The sequence below is a fragment of the Sprattus sprattus genome, assembly GCF_963457725.1.
Source record: "Sprattus sprattus genome assembly, chromosome: 9".
In the NCBI taxonomy this organism is placed as follows: Eukaryota; Metazoa; Chordata; class Actinopteri; order Clupeiformes; family Clupeidae; genus Sprattus; species Sprattus sprattus.
In genome coordinates this window covers 16195004-16218408 of record NC_137928.1, presented here as the reverse complement: position 1 = coordinate 16218408, position 23405 = coordinate 16195004, and the positions used below count along the sequence as shown (strand labels likewise).

General features: G+C 45.9%; 1 protein-coding gene across 1 annotated transcript in view; it reads left to right on the top strand.

Annotated features, from left to right (window-relative positions):
- The window catches only part of sptbn4b (spectrin, beta, non-erythrocytic 4b), a gene marked incomplete at both ends in the record, with an annotated part of 75309 nt that overhangs the window by 39742 nt on the left and 12162 nt on the right, over positions 1 to 23405 (top strand). Inside the window, 8 exons of the mRNA XM_080844978.1 lie at positions 11075 to 11338; positions 14675 to 14899; positions 15989 to 16078; positions 16281 to 16559; positions 18290 to 18420; positions 19157 to 19361; positions 20110 to 20355; positions 20950 to 21084. Coding sequence (XP_080701104.1) covers positions 11075 to 11338; positions 14675 to 14899; positions 15989 to 16078; positions 16281 to 16559; positions 18290 to 18420; positions 19157 to 19361; positions 20110 to 20355; positions 20950 to 21084 — 1575 coding nt within the window. The remainder of the gene's footprint in view (positions 1 to 11074; positions 11339 to 14674; positions 14900 to 15988; positions 16079 to 16280; positions 16560 to 18289; positions 18421 to 19156; positions 19362 to 20109; positions 20356 to 20949; positions 21085 to 23405) is intronic.

Sequence of the window (23405 nt, the reverse complement as noted above, 5' to 3'; positions counted from 1 at the left end):
CAACAATTATGCTGTTTGAACATAATGAATTAAATGTGCAGCATAGGAACAGAGACTGGACACTGAGTGTTATGTCAGTGGTACAATGAAAAATGGTGGTTTCAGACTGTATCATAGTAGGCGATAGACTCATTCTGATTGACCAATGTTGACAAAGCAAGCTTTTGGGGTTATCAGATGTGAGTGATAGGATTACCCTGATTCCCAGTTCCCCCCTGTATGTCAAGATCTACAGTTATGTGGTTGAAACTGACACGTCTTTCAGCATGTTTTGAGGCGTAACATTAAAGCCTGGCTAGATTCCTTAGAGATCATATGACCAGACTGAATGCTAATATGTTCCAAATCATGTACCAAATCCAGAAGAAGGATGTGAACAGAGAGAAATGCTGTCGGGGGGGATGTCACCTGGCCCCATAGCTGGATGTGCTTTGTCTTTGGTGGTGACTTGCCATGGATCACAAATGTCACGTTTGTCGCTGTAAGCGCAAAAATTGTGCAAGGGGGTCAGCTTTCCGCAGCGTGATGAAGTGACCGCGTTTTTGTTAACTTTAGTTTCAGATGTTATCAGGAAAATATTATCTTCTTTGACCTTGGTTTTATTTTTAGAGCAGTCTCTGAGAAATGGCTTGAGACACAGGTGTAGCCATGCTTGGCTATTTTTCATAGTAGTTCACATGCTAGATATGTGTGAATACGTACACATATATCTATGTATATTCTATCTTCTTTCTGTCATTGGATAGTGTTATATGATTGGTTAGTGTGAGTGCTTTTAATTGAGTCAACAGCACAGACTTCATTAAAGGGGTCACTAATACTCCAGAGCTTTGGGGAAGGTTCAGATGTTACTGATAGGGTAATGACGTCTCTGTGTTTTATTGAAAAGTTTGTTTTCTTATCAGTTTCTAGGCCTGTGGGCTGCTTAGCTTTGGCAGTCTGGCAGTCTGGCAGTGAAAGTTGATCTGAGAGGCCATGAGAAAGAGGAAGGGCTGGAGGAAGTCCTTGCGTAATCAGTTACAGCAATAACGTTGACATTGATTCTCTTCTGCTATGGCAAACAGTACAGGTTTTGTTTTCATCCAGTAATTCTCTCCTTAATTCCACTGAGCCCTCCTCATCTGTTTGTCTGATGTTCATCTGATGTGCCTCCCCAGTCTTTGAGTGCACCACCAGCCTCTTGCTCAGAAGGCTCTGGAAGTTCTGGTCCGCCTCAGAAGGAAGAGCGAAGTTAATGTTTTGTGACGGTTATTTTCCCACCGCTGTAGTTGGGTCACACAATTGGCAACGACTCTGAACTGTAGCTAAAGAAGTGCTTTTTTTTGTGAGTGCTGCTCTGAGTATGCCCCACCCAGTGCAGTAAACGGTAGGCCTAGAGCTACAGCCTAGTGCTCAGAATGCTTGAGAGGTACTTGCACTACATAGTGCTCTAGAATTAGAGGTCGTCCCCTTGTGATGTCATAAAGAGTGTGCTTCAGAGTCTGGGGCATTTAGGACGCGTCTGTATTGTGACTCACATTAGGAGAATCGTTACCTGGGGCCTGCTGCTATCTCACGTGTCACGTTCCCCCCAAAAAAGCAACCGCAAACTGGGCTATTTTGAAATACACCTGAGTGGAGAGAGAGAGGGAGAGGCAGAGGGAAAGCGAGAGAGTGGGAGAGGGAGAGAGAGAGGGAGAGAGAGAGAGAGAGAGGGAGAGGGAAAGAGAGCGCGGAGACATGGAGTTTTTTCACTTTAGAATGAACCTGGCGAAGTCTCTCTTAGTTAGTCTTTCATGGGTGGATGGCTCTACACATACCTGTTTAGTGCAGCACAGAGCACACATACAGTACATACATAATGCATTGATGACATGAGTTTGCAGAGGTCTGCATTTTACAGAAGAAGCCTGACATTTGGTCATGTCGTTTGGTGAAGTAATGTGCAATTTCCCTTATGCTATTGTTAAAGCGTTCATCTGTTTGTCTTTGTGTCTGATTTGGTGTGTGTTCGTGTTTGTGTATATGTGCATGCACATGTGTGTGTTTCTGTGTGTTTGTGCGCACACGCATACAGTACAATATGCAGGTGCTTCTGTGTGTCTATATGTATGTTGTTTGTGCGCATTGACATTATTTGTGTGTGTGTGTGTGCGCGTGTCTATGTGTTTTTACACATATGCATTCTTTCTGTGTGTGTTCTTGTGTGTACTCAGCACAATACTGCCCTATTTACTGTGGGCCGTTGCATACGGGCCCAGGCCGGTGAAAGGAGACTGGTACTGTACAGCAGCTCCAATGAGAGCCAAGGAACAGAAGCACCGCAACAGCTGACTCCCACAAGGAGAAGCAGCGTGCCCTGCTGTCTGGACACAGCAGTGACTAAGTGCCCTAGAGAGGAGACAGGACCATCCTCATGGTGTCTGACTCTGTCCTCTCTCAGATGTGTTCAGCTGCAAGACAGTGCTGTCAGTGTTTAGCTTTTATGTCTGCCCTTTAAACACATGGAATCAAATAGATGTGGATAGGCCTACTGTTCTGCTGGGCAAATATTTGCCCATTTAAAAGCACCTCTACATAGGAACGTACAGCATGGATATTTTTTGAAGACTGTATCTTTGGTTGTCATCACTCTTCACCTCAGTGTGCTGTATTCACATGTCATGTGACATGCCAAATGACACATCTCGTCCTCTAAGTCCCATGTGTGCAGGTTGCTAGGGGTGACGTACTGCGGTTTAAACAGCTGATTGAAAGGGTTGGACAGGCTGGAGAGTTAACGTACAGTATTGTGCAGTTATACGTTTTAATCAGCATGCAGGCTCCCGGTCCCTGGGTGTGGAGCCCACGACCTTGGTGCTGTTAACACCTTGCTCTACTGCAACACAAGGGGGGAGTAAAGGAGGTCACGGAGGGGGCGTCGGTGTGCAGAGGGGACATTAAGCGTAGGGGCGTAAATCAGACAGACAGCCGCACACAGGTCAGGGTAGCCATGACGGCGAGTCACAGAGCGGCCCCGTGTGGTAGTGTGTTCATCAGAGACACACTCACTCCTGTGTGTGTTCATCAGAGACGCACTCACCCCTGTGTGTGTTCATTTCATCAGACACACTCACTCCTGTGTGTGTTCATCAGAGACGCACTCACTCCTGTGTGTGTTCATCAGAGACACACTCACCCCTGTGTGTGTTCATCAGAGACACACTCACTCCTGTGTGTGTTCATCAGAGACGCACTCACTCCTGTGTGTGTTCATCAGAGACACACTCACCCCTGTGTGTGTTCATCAGAGACGCACTCACCCCTGTGTGTGTTCATCAGAGACGCACTCACCCCTGTGTGTGTTCATTTCATCAGACACACTCACTCCTGTGTGTGTTCATCAGAGACACACTCACTCCTGTGTAGTAGTGTGTTCATCAGAGACACACTCACTCCTGTGTGTGTTCATCAGAGACGCACTCACTCCTGTGTAGTAGTGTGTTTATCAGAGACGCACTCACTCCTGTGTGTGTTCATTTCATCAGACACACTCACTCCTGTGTGTGTTCATCAGAGACACACTCACCCCTGTGTGTGTTCATCAGAGACGCACTCACTCCTGTGTGTGTTCATCAGAGACGCACTCACCCCTGTGTGTGTTCATTTCATCAGACACACTCACTCCTGTGTGTGTTCATCAGAGACACACTCACTCCTGTGTAGTAGTGTGTTCATCAGAGACACACTCACTCCTGTGTAGTAGTGTGTTTATCAGAGACGCACTCACTCCTGTGTAGTAGTGTGTTTATCAGAGACACACTCACTCCTGTGTAGTAGTGTGTTTATAAGAGACGCACTCACTCCTGTGTAGTAGTGTGTTTATCAGAGACACACTCACTCCTGTGTGTGTTCATCATAGACACACTCGCTCCTGTGTAGTAGTGTGTTCATCATAGACACACTCGCTCCTGTGTATTAGTGTGTTTATCAGAGACACACTCACTCCTGTGTAGTAGTGTGTTCATCATAGACACACTCACTCCTGTGTGTGTTCATCATAGACACACTCGCTCCTGTGTAGTAGTGTGTTTATCAGAGACGCACTCACTCCTGTGTAGTAGTGTGTTTATCAGAGACGCACTCACTCCTGTGTAGTAGTGTGTTCATCATAGACACACTCACTCCTGTGTAGTAGTGTGTTTATCATAGACACACTCACTCCTGTGTAGTAGTGTGTTTATCAGAGACGCACTCACTGCTGGCCAAACCGGCACAGTTTTTTCCATGGCAGGAGTGTGTGTAGAAGCACAGTAGGGCAGTGGGGTCGGCAGTGGGTCAGGGCCAAATCTAGCCCAGTCCGGAACCAGCCCTGTTTTCAGACTAGCCTGTACTCAGTGGAAAGGTTGGCGAGGGCATTTGAGGCTTTGCATGTGATTTGACTTAAAGTAATAAATGCCTGAAATACAGACGTAGACTTGCAGGAGTTGTGGGTTTATGGAAGAAAAAAAAAGAGAGAAAAACTGAAAAACACAAAGCGCTTAACAGGTTGAGAGAAGGCCTGTCATGGTGGTGGGTTTGGGGACTGAGGTGTTCAGTGTTATCTGTCATGACATTACTTGGGGCTGGAATGTTGACTTAACTGACCAGTCATTTCGACTCTGTGGTGTTTTGCCATAAATGCTGGATTGAGTTTTTGGCTTCTGTTGTAAATGCCAATCAAGGTTATGGTTTAGGGGGTTCAGATTGTGAGTTGCCACTGTGGATGTTTGTATGGCGTTGCTGGCGAATGGTTTGGGGATTTGGCTTTTGTTTTTTAATATAATATATATTTGTACAACTAGGTTGTTTTGTGATTTTTTTTGGAGGTGACGGTGTGTTTTAAGATGGCGAGGTGTTGTTGTGCCAGGTTGTATTGTGTTTATCAGATGAGTTTGGGTGGCAGTGTGGACTTTTAATTCTGCATATTCATAGAAATTGGATGGGTTTGGTCTCTGCCATTTTGGTTGTGATTTTATAAGGCTTTGAATGCCTCTGCGTGTCTCTGGCCTGTGTGGTGATGTTGTGGTAGGTTGTGTTGTGATTTGCAGACAGCCTGGGATGTCACTGTGGATCTGTGGACTGTGAGCTGTTGCCATGGACGGTGAAGTGTTGCCGTGTGACTGTGAGCTGTTTCCGTGCATGGTGAGGTGTTGCCGTGGACGCGCGGCTCTAGCGTCACTTGTCTGGCAGCTGTCAGATGGTGCAAACGCGCCAGGCACCTAGTAGCCAAGCTGAGCAGGCTTTAGTTGCTAGGTAACCCCCCCTCTCCCCCATCTCCTGCCTCACTCCTCATTCCTGTGTGGATTGGGCGCATGTGAAGGTCATTGCTCCCGCCTCAGTCACACCGCATTCCTCTTCCTGTTTCAGACGGCACCAGGAAATGATGCAAGCGCTTCCGCTGAGCCGCGTGCAGGAATGAGAGACTGTTTACCTTTTCTGCAGCTCGATGTAGTGCCAAGAGAGTTGGATATCGGCTCTTCACGCAGCCGAGGGACCTCTGTAAAAATAAACTCATCACTCCCAGTCTTTTCTCCGAGAGGTGTAATTCAGGAAATATTGTGTGTTTCAATAAACAGTCCTTAGCTCATACTTTCCAGTATTTTGTGTTTTAAATAATTTTCAATACCTATCAGACACATTTTTCCTTACATATTAGCATTAAGTGTGCTTTATGTCATTGTAACCCTGGTTCTTAGAGGAACCATTAGGAACCATAGAGGAACCATATAGGCCCATAGAGGAACCATATAGGTCCATATAGGTCCAGAGAGGAACCACTATCCTTGGATATGTCGTCCTCTGCAGTCGCTGACAGCAACAGCTGACTCTTTTAGTCATTTTTAGAGGATGACAAATGAGAGCTGGCTGCTTTCACTGGAGCTTTGGGTTTACTGAAAAGCCCAGAAGGGCCCTTTACCTCTCCTGTGGCCCTGTTTGCATTTTTCGATAATTAATTGGGCTCGTTATCCCATTTCATGTGAGCATCTGACGCGGCAATGTTCCTATTGGACCGCACCGTTATCTGGGTCTTCTGGGATGCTTAGGTGACTCTCTCTCTCTTTTGCTTTTCCATCTCTCTCTCTCACACTCTCTGTCTTGCTCTCTCTCTTTCTTACTCTCTCTCTCTCTCTTTGTGGCTGACTTTAATGAGTTTATGGTGCACAGGCAACTTTGGACCAATAGCCAACATAGCCAAAATGTGTGATCCTAGATGCAGCTTGTATCTATAGCCTAGGTGTGGCATTTGAGACTGTAAGTGATGCTACTGACTAGAGGTAGCAGTGCCTGAGGCAGTAGGTCTTCTGTTGTCTGTCGTGGATGGTCGGCACTAAAGTCCTGGGAGAATTGAGAATTGATTGAAGTTGAAATTGGTTCAACATTCAGATCAAAGGACTATCACTGTCCTCTATGCATATCTAGGCAACAGTTTGGCCATTCTGACCAATCAAATTAGCTCATTACCAAACTGGGCAGAATATCTGAAGTAACCACCAGGCCATTTTAAAACACACATCAGAAATGTGTCATCCCTTAGCTGCTATATAAAGCTTTGTGCTACATTGTGCTACAAATGTGTCATCACCTAGCTGCTAGATAAAGCTTTGTGTTAGCGTTGTGCTACATTGTGCTTCAGCTGCTGCTGTTATTTTCTCATTTACTGTGTTATGGCCACGTTAGGCTATGCACATCCCCATTGGCTTTGTTGGGCCATGGTTGTCTCCAGTTCTCCTGCCAATGCGCGCACATGCCTGTTTAAATAGTATATCGATCCAACACACCCATGTGAGTACTGACGGCTGACTGAAGGCTGATCTGATGAGCAAAGTTCTTCGAATCCCCTGGAACCATCGCAAGCACACGCACACATACACACACACACACACACACACGCACACACACACACACACAAATACACACACACACACATTTAATCTCTCAAACCCTTTTGGTAGATATGTGTGTTATATTGATATTCACACACACACACACACTCACGCAGTGACTCCAGTCATATGAATATTGTACACCCTCATATGTTATTTCCACACATGCCAAAACACCACTGCTTGCCCCCCAGCCCACAAAGACGCCCACACACTGCACCTCTCCATGACCTATTATAAACACACACATTCACTAACACACACACTTACACATACGCATACACACTTTCACTTACACTCTCTCTCCCTCCCTTCTCGTTCGCATCTCGTGCTTTTGCGGACTCCACATCCCGGCTCCTGTCCTGATATTGCTTGTGTGGTAGTCAACACAGCCAGCCAACCCCAACCCCGAGCCCAGCACTGTCTGCATAATTTAGCTCTGGAGAGACACTGGCAACACGGGCAACGCCTGCACTGAACATCATAGATGTGCTTGCGTGTGGAGCCTCATCCAGTTCATGCCAACCTCAGTTGGGTATGAAGCAGGAGGCACTGGGAGGGAGTGTAAGTGGATTTTCTAATATGTATATATATATATGTATTATATATTATATTGCAAGATTTTGTGTTATTAAACATAATATCATATAATAGAATTCTGGGTTATTAAATATAATATAAGATAATATATATTATATTGCATGATTCTGGGGCGTCACAGTAACTAACGGATGTACTGTGATGTACCCTGAGATTACATTACATGTAATGTTGGGGATATTTCATGATTATGTATAATAATGTACATGTTTTAAGATATGAACTGTCCAATTTAGCTCTGTTCATTTGAGTTTTGTTAAATTGCAAGAGCCCTACTCATTTGCAGCAGGGATGGGCATTTAAAATATAAAACACTGGGCACCAGTTTAGAATCTACTCAAACTTCTAATATTTGACATTTTCAATGTGTTAAGGTCTGTGTGGGTTGCCAAACACATCATATTCTAAAGAATGTACTGATCGTCATATGTAACACTGAAATGTGTTGCCCATCCAAATGTTGTGCAAACGTCAGTTGGGGTGGTCTCCTCTGTGTGAGCACATATGGCCAGCCCAGCAGTGCTGCTTTCCTGCTGATCACGTGAACGCCTCTCGCCTCCTCTTGGGCAGATTTTAGCTCCCGGCTATGCACACATGCACGCACACACACACACACACACACACACACACACACACACAGAGACACACACACAGAGACACACACACACACACACACACACACACACACACAGTAAATATTTACTCATTAGAGCCAAAGACTGTTCCATGGCCTATGGGAATGTGTGTTGTCTGATAGACTGCCCCCATAAGAGGCCCATTGGGACTGTGTGTTGTGTGTGTGTTGTGCGCGTTGTCTGATCGACAGCCCCCAGTGTTGAGGTTTTATGACTTTACATGCATTAGATCTAGCGCTTTGCTGTCTGTCATATTTGACCTTCCCCTTTGTGCTCGCTACATCCCTGCAGGTCCTGTGGATGTCTTGATTAGCGGCTCAATTAGCCCACGCTAATTCTGCTAATTATGTGCTAACACGCTAGCAAATTCCCTGATGTATTATGTAAATATTAGTGTTGTATTCTTTCTTGGTGCATGAAAGAGCACTTTGTGTGTTAAAAGTGTTTTGGTGATTTTTTAATTTTTTTCTATCTGGGTGAGTGTGATCGGCTGAAGTGGTGCTAAAAGTAGACTGTGTGAAGAGTCCCTCGGCTGAGTCTCCACTGTTCAAAACTCGCTAATGAGACTTATTCATCGGACATCAAAAGATTGAAGGATTACCGTGTTTAGTAGATGTGTGTTTCAGCTGGGAATGAACCCCATCTGATGGGAAACTCCGAGTGATGAATATACTATGTGGGAGTGAGTGATGAGTGTGCAGTGAAATGAATCTACTGTGCAGGGCATTCTTCAAAAGACTCCTCTTTGGAGGAGGGAGAGGGACAAAAGAGTAAAAATTGAGAGAATTGAGGAAAAAAACGTCTCTTTTATCCAATGCTGCTCATTTGATAAATATCTCAATTATGAGATTTAAAATATTTTTTGGGTTTGTAGCATTTCAGCATCACAGGCAGAGAGAGAGAGAGAAGAAGAGAGAGAGGGAAGGGAGAAAGAGAGAGAGAGAGAGGGAGAGAGAGCGAGAGAAAGAGATAGAGAGGAGAGAGAGAGAGAGCGGTAGTCGCTGCACTTGTTGTCATGGCCTTGGGCAACACAGTATCCATAGCCAGGGAACAGTGCACCCCCACCCAGTGCACCCCCACCCAGGCAGCCCACTCAGTGCACCCCCACCCAGGCAGCCCAACCCCCCTCAACAGCCATGAGAACAGGGTTGATGGTGTGTGTGTGTAATGGTGTGTGTGTGTGTGTGTGTGTGTAATGGTATGTGTGTGTGGGATGGGGTGTGTGTAATGGTGTGAGTGTTTGTGTGATATGGTGTGTCTGTTTGTAATGGTGTGTTTTTGTGTGTGTGATGGTGTGTGTGTGTGTGATGGTGTGGCTGTGTGTAATGGTGTGTGTGTGTGTGTGTGTGTGTGTGTGTGTGTGTGTAATGGTGTGTTTGTTTGTGTGTGATTGTGTGTCTGGGTGAAATGGTGTGTGTGTGTGTGTGTGATGGTGTATGTGTGTAATGGTGTATGTGTGTGTGATGGTGTGTGTATGTGATGGTGTGTGTGTGTGATGGTGTGTCTGGGTGTAATGGTGTGTGTGTGTGTGTGTGTGTGTGTGTGTGTGTGTGTGTGTGTGTGTGTGTGTGTGATGGTGTGTGTGTGTAATGGTGTATGTGTGTGTACAGCAGCTTCTGTGATCTTCAACGTGGTTGAGTCAAAAGGGGGGCGTGGTGTGTGACGAGGCGGAGGAAGAGAGGAGAGAGGAGTAGGAGAGAAGGAGGATGAGAGAGGAAAGGAGGAGAAAGGAGGAAGAGAGAAGGAGGATGAGAGAGGAAAGGAGGAGAAAGGAGGAGGAGAGAAAGGGGGAGAGAATGAGGAGGAGAGAGGAGAGGAGACAGGAGGAGAAGAGAAGGAGGAAAGGAGGGGGACTTTGGGGCTGCTGCACCAGCTGTCCTCTGGCTCCATGGCATGAATATTAAATAGCTGCTAATACCTTTAACGACCTCGGCTGCCAGGGACATGCAGTCAGCGAGAGAGGGAGGTATAGAGAAAAAGATAGAGGGATGGATGGAGGGAGTGACTGAAATAGAGAGCTGCAAGCATGAATGAAAAAAACACATTCAGTACTTCTTTGGCTCCTCCTGTTCATTCATTCCTGTCTTGTGAATGTTAGTATGATTTATTACACTTGTAACATTGCCATATCCATGTATGTGTTTGGTATTTCAAATATTCCTTTTTTATGTGGTTACTGGCATAGCAGAGACTACATGTGACATCACACACCTCTACACCTTGAACACACAGACCAGTGGTCTTTAACATTCTTTTACAGAATTCTTTATTCCATGTTTATTAGAACTGTTCTGATATATTTTCAAACATGGACATTCCAGTGTCTGAATACTTTCAACCACCACATTTTGTATTCATAAAAAAATCTTTATACAAATAAATATTTGTACTCATTATGAGACAAGTATAATTGATTGATTAGCATTAGCTCTGAGACTGAGCGCCCCTGTACGCATGCTATGGAGGACCTAGTAGGAGTGTCTTGACTGATCAGGGCAGGAGGAGAAGCTGGATGAGGAGCAAGATCTTTTTATAGCTCTCTCCTCTCCCACTCAGCCTCCCTCTGATTGACCTCTAGAGGAGAGAGGGCATCAGCTGGGGGTTGCATACACACCTAAAGACACTGCATACACTCTGACACACACATACACACACCTATACACACTGCATACACTCACACACACACATACGCACACACAGACAAAAACACAGATATGCATAAAAATGCAGATATACACACCACGTGCATATATACTCTCACACACACACATATTCACACATAATAAGACATGCACACAAACGCATACCAAGCAGAGATACAAAACATGCAGAGACACACATTTAAAAAAATAAACTACATAATCCCATTAATATTAGTAAACTACAGTTTTCTCTCTTTCTCTGTTCCACTATTTGGACTTGAGAAATGTCTCTCTCTCTCTCCCCTGGCTTCAGGAGGGGCAGCAGCTGATCGAGGAGAAGCCGGAGCTGAGGGAGGTGGTGGCGCAGAAGCTGGGTGAGATCCGCGAGTGCTGGCAGGACCTGGAGAGCACCACCCAGGCCAAGGCCCGGCAGCTCTTCGAGGCTAACCGGGCCGACCTGCTGGTCCAGAGCTACTCCAGCCTGGACCATCGGCTGGGTCAGCTGGAGAACCAGCTCTCCTACGAGGACTACGGCCAGGACCTCACCACCGTCAACAAACACCTCAAGAAGCTCCAGGTACGCCACAAAAGCCTGGCATGAACACACACTGCATGTCTAACAATGTCCAACACACGCCTTAAATGGCTTCCTGAAGTTTTTTATCCTTAAGTTATTCACTACATTGAGTACTGTGTATGTGAGTACATAAGCATCCCAGTGGGGCATCTGGTGGTATTGTAAGAGTATGTTTAGATTTAATTTAAATTAAAAACATGTTTTACTTTTACTTTCATTTTTTTTGCCACTTTTGCCTCATTGTTTTTAGTTAGGTGAAATATACAAAAATATCAAGGCATGGCAAACTACAGGCCTTGGGTTTTTCACTGGTGCTTGATACTATGCTCTTAACACTTAGTAGAGTATTAAGAACAGTATATTTAAAATAGTCCATGTGATTGCAAGATGTGGATGGGGTTAGGTAAGATTCAGGGTTACGTTCAGTAATGTGTATTTTATTATATGGCAACGACAGTATGAGCATTCTGATTGGCTAATTTTTTGTAATAAAGCCCACAGTTGCTCAGCTAACTTAGGTAAATTGCAGGGACATACTTAAGGCTTTTGTTCAGCGGTAAGCAGGTAAATCAGATTCAAGAGCACCAATCATGTATGGCTGTTTTTCAGATTAAAGAGCACCAATCATGTATGTCTGTTTTTCAGATTAAAGAGCACCAATCATGTATGTCTGTTTTGGTTAGCATTTTCCTTAGTTCTGACCATGCACATGTAAGCACTGTCATCTGTGCTGTCTGTTTTTCATGTTCTAACCATTATGTATTTTCAACCACTCTCTGATTCAAACACGATTGTGCCTTTGCAGCATAACAGTGTAAGCTTTCTTATAAAAATAGGCTTAAATGGGAACAAGACATGAAGGCGGTTGGGCCAATCTCCCATTCGGTTCATTTAAGGACTTTTTCTGTTCAGAAGGCGATCCAACCTTTTTATCAAAAAGTTTTAATCACATTGCTTGGAAAAGGTCTGGAACCACTCCAACCTCCTTCAGTCATGAAGTGGAGGTTCTTCCAACGGTATAAGAAGAACTGTTGGTCAACATTTAAGCTTAACTATTCAATACACAGATATAATGTTGCTCATGTAGGCCGTCTTACCAAAATATCAATTCAATTGATGTGTAATGTATATTATTATTAAGTTCTGCAAACACGGCAGAGGTATCTTCTACGATAAGGTCAGCAGGAGAGCAGAGAACAGAGAGGTTGAATGGAGCTGTTACCTTATCAAGCGGAATGACCTCCGAACTTTACAACTCTCCTCTTCGACAGCATGTTGGCGTTGAGCATTGAGCTGCATTGAGCTCCTTTAGTGGCAGGCTTTGTGCTCTGTCCCTGTGCCACAACATCACCACCACCTCCACCATCATCACCAGGGGTACAGTAGCATTTCAGTTTGTTTCAGTTCTGCTTTTCCAGCTTCTCATCTTTCTTCCTTTCTTCCTTTCTTTCTTTCTTTCTTTCTTATTCTATTCTAGACTTTCACTTTCTGTCACTTACATGCTTCCTAAGAGCTCTTCTTTATTTCTTTCTTTCTTTCTTTCTTTCTTGTTAGACTTTCATATCTTCTAGTAACTCTAGTTTATTTTAGTTTTATTTCCTTCTTTCTTCGTGTTAATTATTAGCACTTGCTTTGTTTTCTGATTTTCTTCTCCTACTTTCCTTTCCATATTCTTGCTTTCCTTACTGCTGATCCCCTTCTTCATATCTCACCCTGTGGTCTCTGTACTGTCCATGCGTGTGTGTAAGTGTGTGTGTGTGTGTGAGTGTGTGTTTTGGGCAGAGGGGCTGTCTCTCTCTATTTGCAGGTTTGTGAGTGTCATCCCTATCTCCCATTTGTCATTCTGTGTTTGCAATCTCCCTCTTCTTCATCCAGAGTCTAGATCCCAATCTCCCTCTTCTTCATCCAAAGTCTAGACCCCATGTTGCCTTGGCGGCAGCAGTGTGAATGTAAAGTGGTTGCTCATGTCGTACACCTGTACTCACTGGCGCTGTGTCAGCCAATGGCATGCGTGCGATGATTATAACACATAATCTCACAGAGGATCCTGCCACTGTGGCTGGCGTAGGATCCGGTGCTGCCGTGATGCTGCCGACACAGTAATCCTCTGACATTTTCACAGACGCCCTTCACAGCCCAAGTCTCAGACTGGCTGTCATAAAACGCCTGATTCAGTTTTCTCGGACTGCATATATGTTTACATTTACATGCAGTCCTTTGGCAGACGCATTTATCCAAATTGACGTACACATACAGTATGTGTTAGACATGCATACGTTTATGCTTATCTGCAAACGTATTTGTTGCCATCCCCAAAGGGTCTCTGTGAAAGCTGAAGGGCTGCTGTGCTCCGTAGTGTGTGATGATCTACTGATATTGATGTTGGGTCTGTTTGACGCACCAATCCCTCATGTATCTGACACGCCAAGCCCTGGGTGTAGTGACTCACTATGTCCAGATGTGCCACCCTTGGTTGCTTTTGCTCTAATTCATCTAAGTTTGAAGACTCTGATACCAAAGGCTGATTTGATAGTGTTTTGACATCTGGGTCACTGAATTATTTTTTGTACAATTCTGTGCTCCCCCTTCCCTCTCCCACACCCCCTACTCCTACACTTCCCAGATGAAGTTTCCTATCAGATCAGATATGTGAGTGTTTCTGTGCACAAGTTCTTGAGATCAACTTGAAACTACTGATCAAACTCAAGCCTGCTTGTATAACTTGTTAGTATTGTCTGGCATTCAGCTGATATTAAGCAACTTTAATGATCTGCGTTATCAACTGAATCACTTTTTCAAACTTAACCTCTCACTCTCTTCTTAACCCCCCCTCCCCCTCTCTCTTTCTTTTGAATCTGCTATTGTTCTACTGAATGTAGCTCTGTTTCTTACCCACAGGCCTTAAAGAGTTCTGAAATCTAATGAATCCTTTTCTAACTCTGTGTGTCCGTACACTTTCACCTGTCATTTCTGTGTCTCTCGTTCCTTCCATTTCAACACGTTCAACATTTCCCCTCGATGTCTCATGTACTCTCGCTCTCCAATCTCTCCTGGTCACACTGCTTTCCTCTCTCTCTCACTCTCTCCCTCTGCCCTTCCCACCTTCTCTCCCTCCCATTCTCTACTCTCTGTCCCTTTTCCCCTCTACCTCTACCTGTTCCATTTCCCTCTTTCTTTTTTCCTCTCCATCTCTCTCTCCATCATCTGCATTTGGATGTGTGTGTGTGGTGACGTCTGGCTCTGCCGGCGGTGTTCGTGTGTGTGTGTGTGTGTGTGTGTGTGTGTGTGTGTGTGTGTGTTTGTGTGTGTGTGTGTGTACGGCACTCCTGTGCTCAGACGATGGAGTCGCAGATGGAGGAGTGGTACCAGGAGGTGGGGGAGCTGCAGCAGGAGGCGGCCTCTCTCCCGCCGCAGGGCCAGCGCATGGAGCACGTCGGGGAGAGGCAGGCCGTGGTGGAGTCACGTATCGTGCGCCTCATCGAGCCCCTCAAGGAGCGCCGGCGCATCCTGCTCGCCTCCAAGGAGGTGCATCAAGTGGGACGCGACCTGGAGGACGAGATTGTGAGTGTGACCTTTGAACTCGTGGCCTGACCTTTTACCCTTAAGTCGTAAGGGTTTAGGTCAGGTTATGGCGGTGACGTGTGGAATCCATGTTAATGGTTGAAAAGATTGATGTTTGGCTTGATGCTGTTGGTCATAAGCAGTATTCTTGTCTGTTATCGATCTCTTGTTTTTCGTCAGCAAGTCACAAACATCGGGCCCTAATTTCATCGATGGGCAACGCAGCTGGCAAACCGCACCAAACCGTCCACCGCGCATGACCTAAAGCTACTTTAATAACTTGGCAAAATCATTTTCCCAATTTCACAACATGAGCAAGATGTGTGTTGTGTAAGTGCTAATATGGGTGGGTCAGTGCAATGCTGGGGAAGTCCGTGCACAGACGTGGGAGTTCCATGCATAAATGAGTTCCTTTAAAGCAACTTTTCAGTGAAACTTCCAAATGATTTTATGTCGGGCAGACCTCCCACACAAGAACCTCTGTCTCCTCTGGTGTAAACCACTGTATTTGGGAGCGGAAATATATTGACTGATATATTGTAGAACAACTAAATAGCTCCGTGTGAACGTTGATAAGGTATGGTCGAATCATTGCGATCGGCTTGATTGCACCCTGCTCTGTGTCAATGAAAGTAGCAAATATAGGTGTCCCTGCCTATTCTTGCTGCAGGGTTGCTGATGCGCAAAGCCTGTTCACAGCCTGTAGCTCGTTGCCCTATGAGATTAGGGTCCAAAACTCAATTATTCACCCGTTCATTCCCATCCTTACAATGAAATCGGAATTAGCATGCATTAACTGTAAATTACAGATTTAATAGAGAACATTTTCAACTTTTGACAATACCTTGTATGCTGAAAGACAAATTCAAATGCAATCCTCATATCCATGTTGATATAAGGATTGAACTCGTATTGCTTATAATTAATACCTTCACAAAGAGTAAAAGAAAGAATATTAATGAGTCCATGAAGTCATTAGCTAGAACTAATTAATTCTGACATGGCCTGTCTGGCCTATATAAGCCCTTAAGTCTCCTTTGGAAGCACCGTTGTCTGTTTGGGCCTTAGATGTCTGTCTGTGTTTCACAGCTGTGGGTCCAAGAGCGCCTCCCACTGGCCACATCGCAGGAGCACGGCACCTCCCTACAGGAAGTGCAGCAGCTCATGAAGAAGAACCAGGTAAGCCGAGTCAGTCATAAAAGTTCCAGAACTTTCTTTTGGAACATTTAGACTCATCTGATGAATGCTTTTATAGGCAGTTACATACACCTATAGTATAGGAAGTATCTCTCATAGCTATAGTATAGGAAGTATCTCTCTCTTGTAACCACTTCTCCTTATCTTACTGTCCCAACCCCTCCCCCCCTCTCTTCCAATCAAGACGCTACAGCGTGAACTGCAGGGGCACCGTGCGCGGATGGAGGACGTTCTGGAGCGGGCGTCTCTCATCGCCTCCATTCGTAGCCCGGAGGCGGAGTGTGTGCGGGACGGCCTGGAGCAGCTGGCGGGGCTGTGGGAGGCGCTGTGGCTGGAGACGGAGCACAGGCAGCTGGCGCTGGACGCCATGTACCAGGCCCAGCAGTACTACTTCGATGTGTCCGAGGTGGAGGCCTGGCTCAGTGAGCAGGAGCTGCACATGATGAACGAGGAGAAGGGCAAGGTGAGAGGGGGACAGAGAGAGGGGCAGAAGGGGGTGGGGAAGGGGTAGAGACGGTTAGTGGGAATGGTGAAGGGGTAGAGAGAGGCAAAAGGGGTAGAGAGGGTAGAGAGGGGCAGAAGGGGATGGTGAGACAGTAGCGAGGGGCAATTGTGAGAGGGTAGAGAGGGGCAGTGAGGCAGAAGGGCAAGGGGTAGAGAGGCAGAGTCGAGGGAGGATAGGGACAGGGTTGGAGAGAGGGAGACGCAGAGCTGATCAGGACAGATGTGGGTAGGATGTAAGGAGAAGGAGGGTTAGAGGCTGTAGAACGGGACAGATGTGGGTATGGGGTAAGGAGAAGGAGGGTTAGAGAGGCTGTAGAACGGGACAGATGTGGGTAGGATGTAAGGAGAAGGAGGGTTAGAGGCTGTAGAACGGGACAGATGTGGGTATGGGGTAAGGAGAAGGAGGGTTAGAGAGGTTGTAGAATGGGACAGATGTGGGTATGGGGTAAGGAGAAGGAGGGTTAGAGAGGCTGTAGAACGGGACAGATGTGGGTATGGGGTAAGGAGAAGGAGGGTTAGAGAGGCTGTAGAACGGGACAGAGGGAAGCAGGAGGGGACAGTGATGTGAAAGGCAAAGGAGATCCGATTAGGCAATTCAAATTACGAGTTTTGAATTTTCACATCTAAAGGAGATCCGATTAGGCAATTCAAATTACGAGTTTTGAATTTTCACATCTGGTCAGCCTGGTTCCTAATTCACTCTTCACCTCAGGTCTATGGTCCTATCCCTACTTCTTATGCTGCTACCTACAGTTCTGTCTCTGTACTACACCAGAGGGACATCAAGTCAAGTCAAGTCAAACTTTATTTGTATAGCACATTTCATATTTACATAGACTCAATGTGCTTATTAGGTAAAAGAAACACAATAAAAAATAGTAGAAAACATTTAAAACCCAATAAAGTAAATAAAAATGCAAAAGATCAGTAAAAAAGAGAGTAAAAGAGAAAAATCATGAATTATATGCCAAAGAGAATAAAAAAGTTTTAAGACCCTTCTTAAAAGATAATACGGATTGAGGTGACCTTAGTTCTATCGGTAGATTATTCCAGAGGATTGGAGCACAGTAACTAAAAGCGCCATGACCGTTTTTTGTGTGAATTCTGGGGACACTAAGAAGATATTTATTGGAGGACCATCAAATCCCCAAAAGAACAGAGAAGGAGCACATAACCTCTATGCTCTCTCTCTCTTCTGTGTGCGTCGTCCCCTAGGGCGAGCCGAGGACATAACCTCTATGGTCTCTCTCTCTCCTGTGTGCGTCGTCCCCTAGGACGAGCCGAGGACATAACCTCTATGGTCTCTCTCTCTCTCCTGTGTGCGTCGTCCCCTAGGACGAGCCGAGGACATAACCTCTATGGTCTCTCTCTCTTCTGTGTGCGTCGTCCCCTAGGAAGAGCCGAGGTCATAACCTCTATGGTCTCTCTCTCTCCTGTGTGCGTCGTCCCCTAGGACGAGCCGAGGACATAACCTCTATGGTCTCTCTCTCTTCTGTGTGCGTCGTCCCCTAGGAAGAGCCGAGGTCATAACCTCTATGGTCTCTCTCTCTCCTGTGTGCGTCGTCCCCTAGGACGAGCCGAGGACATAACCTCTATGGTCTCTCTCTCTCCTGTGTGCGTCGTCCCCTAGGACGAGCCGAGGTCATAACCTCTATGGTCTCTCTCTCTTCTGTGTGCGTCGTCCCCTAGGACGAGCCAAGCACGCTGCAGCTGCTGAAGAAGCACCTGGTGCTGGAGCAGAGCATCGAGGACTACGCTGAGACCATCGGCCTGCTCTCACAGCAGTGCCGGCAGCTGCTCGAGCTCGGACACCCCGACAGGTCAGTCTGAGTGACTCTACCAGTAGAGCAAGGTTCTAATGTTCTAAGTTCAGCCAAAGCAATAGTTGCAGTGTTGCAAGGGTCGTGGGTTTGATTCCTAGAGAACACACAAGGACAAGATGCATAGACCCTCTGAACATCCACACTTAAATAAAAGCTAAAAGAATAATTTAAAATGTGGCTGACATTGGAACCTTTTAGTCTAATTACAAAGGGTTTATCAGTTTAGTCACTAAATTGGCAGTGTTCAAAAAGTGGGAGAAATGATTTGTCATTCTTTTGGAAGGATATTAAGCAATTTGTGCAATGACAAACCTTGGGGTAGGGATAGCAATACTTTGAAATCTCTCAGCAGTATTGGGAGGTTTTGCTGTTGGTGTTGAAGTATCCATTATTAGTATGTTTCCCAGCATCCTGCAGCTGGGAGATCACTTTCACTGAATCAATCAGTCTCACACCCTAATGGGTGTGGTGCCATTTGCTATAATAGCGTTTTTCTCACACTGCATGCACTAAGCCCCAAGCTTTTAGCTCTTTACACTTCTCTCCTCCCCTCTCTCTCTCTCTCTTCCTCTCTCTTTCTCTTTCCCTCCATCTTTCTTTCCCTTTTTCTCTCTTTCTTTCTTTCCTTCTTTCTATCTCGGTCTCACTCTCTATGTTATATCTCTCCCTTATCTCTCTCTCTCTCCCTTTCCTTTTCTCCCCTCTTCCTTCTCTCTCTCTTTCCCTCTGGCAGTGACCAGATCAGCAAGCGTCAGTCCCAGATCGACCGTCTCTACGTGTCCCTGAAGGACCTGTTGGAGGAGCGGAAGTCTCGTCTGGAGCAGCAGTACTGGCTCTACCAACTGAGCCGGGAGGTGGACGAGCTGGAGCAGTGGATCGCCGAGAGGGAGGTGGTCGCCAGCTCCCCTGAACTGGGCCAGGACTATGAGCACGTCACGGTCAGCCCCATGAAAAGTTCATCTCAGCAGTACACATAATGAGAAGGGGGCTTTTCATTTGGGTAGAACAGAAAGTTAGATGAGTTAGAGGAGAAGGAGTTCCAGAACAATTTAGAGGAGACACTTATCTTATTATTTATTTATTAAGAAATCACTTAATATTTAGTTCCCTAGGTTCTACGTACTTAATACGTATGATCATAACTGATCAAAACTGATCATCTTATTGTACTTTTTTTTTTTTTATAAAAGCACATATTGTTACAAGACATATGTAGGGGTTAGGGGTTAGGATAAGTAACATGTAGGCTACTTATAGTAGGTACTGAAATTGGAAGCACATAATACAATTTATTAGGCTACGTATGTAAGCACACTGTAATAAGGACACTTATAAGGACACTAATAAGGAGACCAGTCTTTTTGTCTTTGAAGACATCCCCAGTTACTGCTGTTACCATCACAGCCTTGATATTCTCCTCCTCTGTTTACTCACAGACAGCACCTATCCATATGTTTAAGAGTGTGTAGCATAACAGTTATGATATTTGATGATTCGAAAGAAATTAAGATTAGAACTGTTGTTTGTGATTTGTCTTACAATGATAGATTTATCCACACTTGAGACTTCTTGAAGACAAAGCCAAGGTCAAACATATCTAAATTTAAAATATGCCATGTATACCACAACCCTCTTAGGGCACTGCGTTCTCACGTCTGCTGTTCTGTGTTCTCCGCTGCCCTGCAGATCCTCCAGGAGAAGTTCACAGAGTTCGCCACAGAGACGGGCAGCATAGGCCAGGAGCGCGTGACTGCCATTAATCAGATGGTGGATGAGCTGATCGACTATGGCCACGCCGACGCCGCCACCATCGCAGAGTGGAAGGATGGCGTGAACGAGGCCTGGGCCGACCTGCTGGAGCTGATGGAGACACGCGGTCAGCTGCTCGCCGCCTCACACCAGCTGCACAAGTTCTTTTCCGACTGCCGCGAGGTATGCTTACACCGCCGCCACCACTAGAGTGATCCGTCTAAAGATGGAGCTGGAGGAACAGGTAGAGCCTCTAACTTAGGTAGCTTTAGCTGTCTTGGAGTAGATCAGGCCTAGCCGTCCAAAACAGTTACAGAGAAACCTGATACTTGGGACAGCATTAGCATCCGGGCAGCTAAAGCTACAGCCATACAAAACTACTGCTACATGTTAGCTTTAGCTATGCAGACACAAGATATACAGCCAGGTATACAGTAACAAGTTGCTATATTTTCAGCTACAGCTACAACTACCGCTAACACTGCAACTATTGCTTTGGCTGTAGCTGTTATGTATTCTTTGCTTGCAAAAGCATCTCCAGCTCTCCATTATCCTCATCCATACCCCCCCACTACCAGTAAAGTTATGCTCTGCTGTTACTGCGAGAACTCTTATGGTTTGTTTGGCTTGTTGCGGCAGCGTTCGCCTCCTCTGCAGCTAGTCTTCGCTGATACTCCTACTTCCCTCCCATCTAACTGAAGCTGTTGCTGATATTCTTCTGTCTGCCTGTATGCTTAGCTTCTCATTACATCCTGTCATGGCGTGGTGCGTTTGCAGGTCTTGGGTCAGATCGATGATAAGCAGCGGCGGTTGCCAGAGGTGCGCGCGCAGCAGGGAGACACGGCAAACACCAGCACACTGCAGAGGCTCATGCACACCTTTGAGCATGACATTCAGCTGCTCGTCAACCAGGTAACCGCCCATACAGACAACTAAGCCTATAGCAACACACACAGAGAGACAGGCAGGTTGACAAGTTCATGCCCAGGTAAACCAATAGTAGCTCACTCATAGACATGGACCAGTTCACTTACTGATTCACTAGCAACTCCTGTTTGAGCGGGACGTTAAGCGGCTCACTGACTTAGGTAGGCCTAATCTGCCAGCCACATAACCAGCTTATAGCAGCACACAGCGACAGGCTGATGAATTGAGGCCTGGTCATATAAATGTACCAATAGTATCTCACTCTTAGACATGTACCAGCTTACTTACTGATTCACAGCAACTCTTGTTTGAGCACGATAGTCAGCTGCTTTGCTTGTCAACCAAGTCATCTCCCATCCACCTAACCAGCCTATAGCAGCACACAGGCAGGAAGCCAGACTGACCAGTATTGGCCTGCTCATGTAAATGTTAACCAGTAGTAGTTCGCTCATAGACCCAGAGGAGTTCACTTACTGATTAAAAAGCAACACTTGTTTGAGCACAATATTCATCCAATGGCAATCCGTCACCCATCCACACAGAGAACCCACCCTGACAAACAGGCACCCATCCACACAGAGAACCCACCCTGACAAACAGGCACCTTGATTTAAGATGGGTTGCTTATCCTCCTTTTACCTACTAGCAGAAAGCAGACAGACACAGTGACCACGGATAGCGCCAGAAGCCTAGAGCAACTCAAATGCACTCCAATAGTAGTCCCGCCACTGACACAGTGACCACAGATAGAGCCAATATTAGTCCCTCCACTCCTATCGCAGTCCCATACCTGTAGCAGGCCACTCGACCTAATGAACATTATAACATACTAAACTACTTTGAGCACGGCACTCAGCTCACCACCGGGGCTCAGCACTCCTTTGAGCTTTACATGCTGTGGGAGCTGCTGGCTGCATTCACTGTGCTCGTCCACACACACCTGCACTCTCTGGGCTTGTCCACACACACCTGCACTCTCTGGGCTCGTCCACAAACACCTGCACTCTCTGGGCTCGTACACACAAACCTGCCCTGAGTCCTCTGCACAATGTTATGGGTGAGCAAGCTCCCGCGGCAAGATGGCCGCCATGTGTGGACGTTCGACTCTGTTGGCTGGCAACCCGGACGAGACATCTAGCCTTTATATACATATCTATGGGTGGAACTACCAATCCAAAGACCCATCGTCAGCCAGAGGAAGTTCATGGAGGGTCAGGCAGGCTGACCAATAGTGTCTTACCAGTAGACCTGTGTGCAAGTAGTACTCTACAGTGGCCTGCAATGATCACTTGTGAAGTGAAGAGCAGCCTTTTACCACTTCCAGTTTTTAACCATTAGCGAATCACACCCGCTCCCATATTAGCCAATAACAACCCGCGCTCAACTCAGTCATTAACTAAAAGCGTCTCAGTCACAGGCTCATAGCTTCCCACTTGCAGCCACGGCAACAAACAGCTGCCCACTCATGCTCCCATTAGCTAGTCGTGTCCCACTCACAGACCAATTAAGGCATGCAGTCGCGTCCCACTCACTGATACACTGGCCAGTAGCCACCCACCCATAAACGGTGTCAGATAATTATTCTTAGCCTACAGTATGAGTGTAACCATAACAACATAACTTTGTCTCCCTTGCTTGGGCTCAAACCTGTTTTGTGTTGTTCACCAAATATTGTCTTTTATAGTATGTGGCTTGATAGTATGTGGCTTTTCTTTAACAATTTTCTGTGTTGATAACTGCACTGTTGGAAAGACAAGGGAGTGCTGATTCCCACTAGGTCTGGCCTGTGCTACCAAGAGAAAGAATACATACTTTTTTTTGAAAAGCACATTCACGGATGTATCGGAAAATATAATGCACCGTATCTAATGAACCTAACCACCAACTTAACGCTACGTTTGCACAGACCCATGAACAAATAGCAGTAGCTTCTCCCAGGCCTGTGAGGTCTTAGTTTAAAATACAATCATAAACAAGTTTTGCATTGAACCTGACAAAGTCTCACAGCTCTTCTAGCAGCTTTGTGGTCTTTAGATTAGTCTTGGTGTTTGGCATTTTTGTGCACTTTGTGTTGAAACAAAGTGGATTAGTGTAAAATGCGTTGTTGCAGAATTTCTATCTGGATCAAGTGTTCAGAGAAGGAGTTAGCAGAAGAAAGGTCCAACGAAAGCTCATTTATTTTTCATGACTCCATCCTGCACTCCAAAAGCCCTGTGCTGCGCTTTCCACACGAGCAAGCAGCACTCTTGCCGAGCTCTCCTGCATCAGGTAAAACTCTCTCTCTTTCTATCTCTCTCTAACTCTCT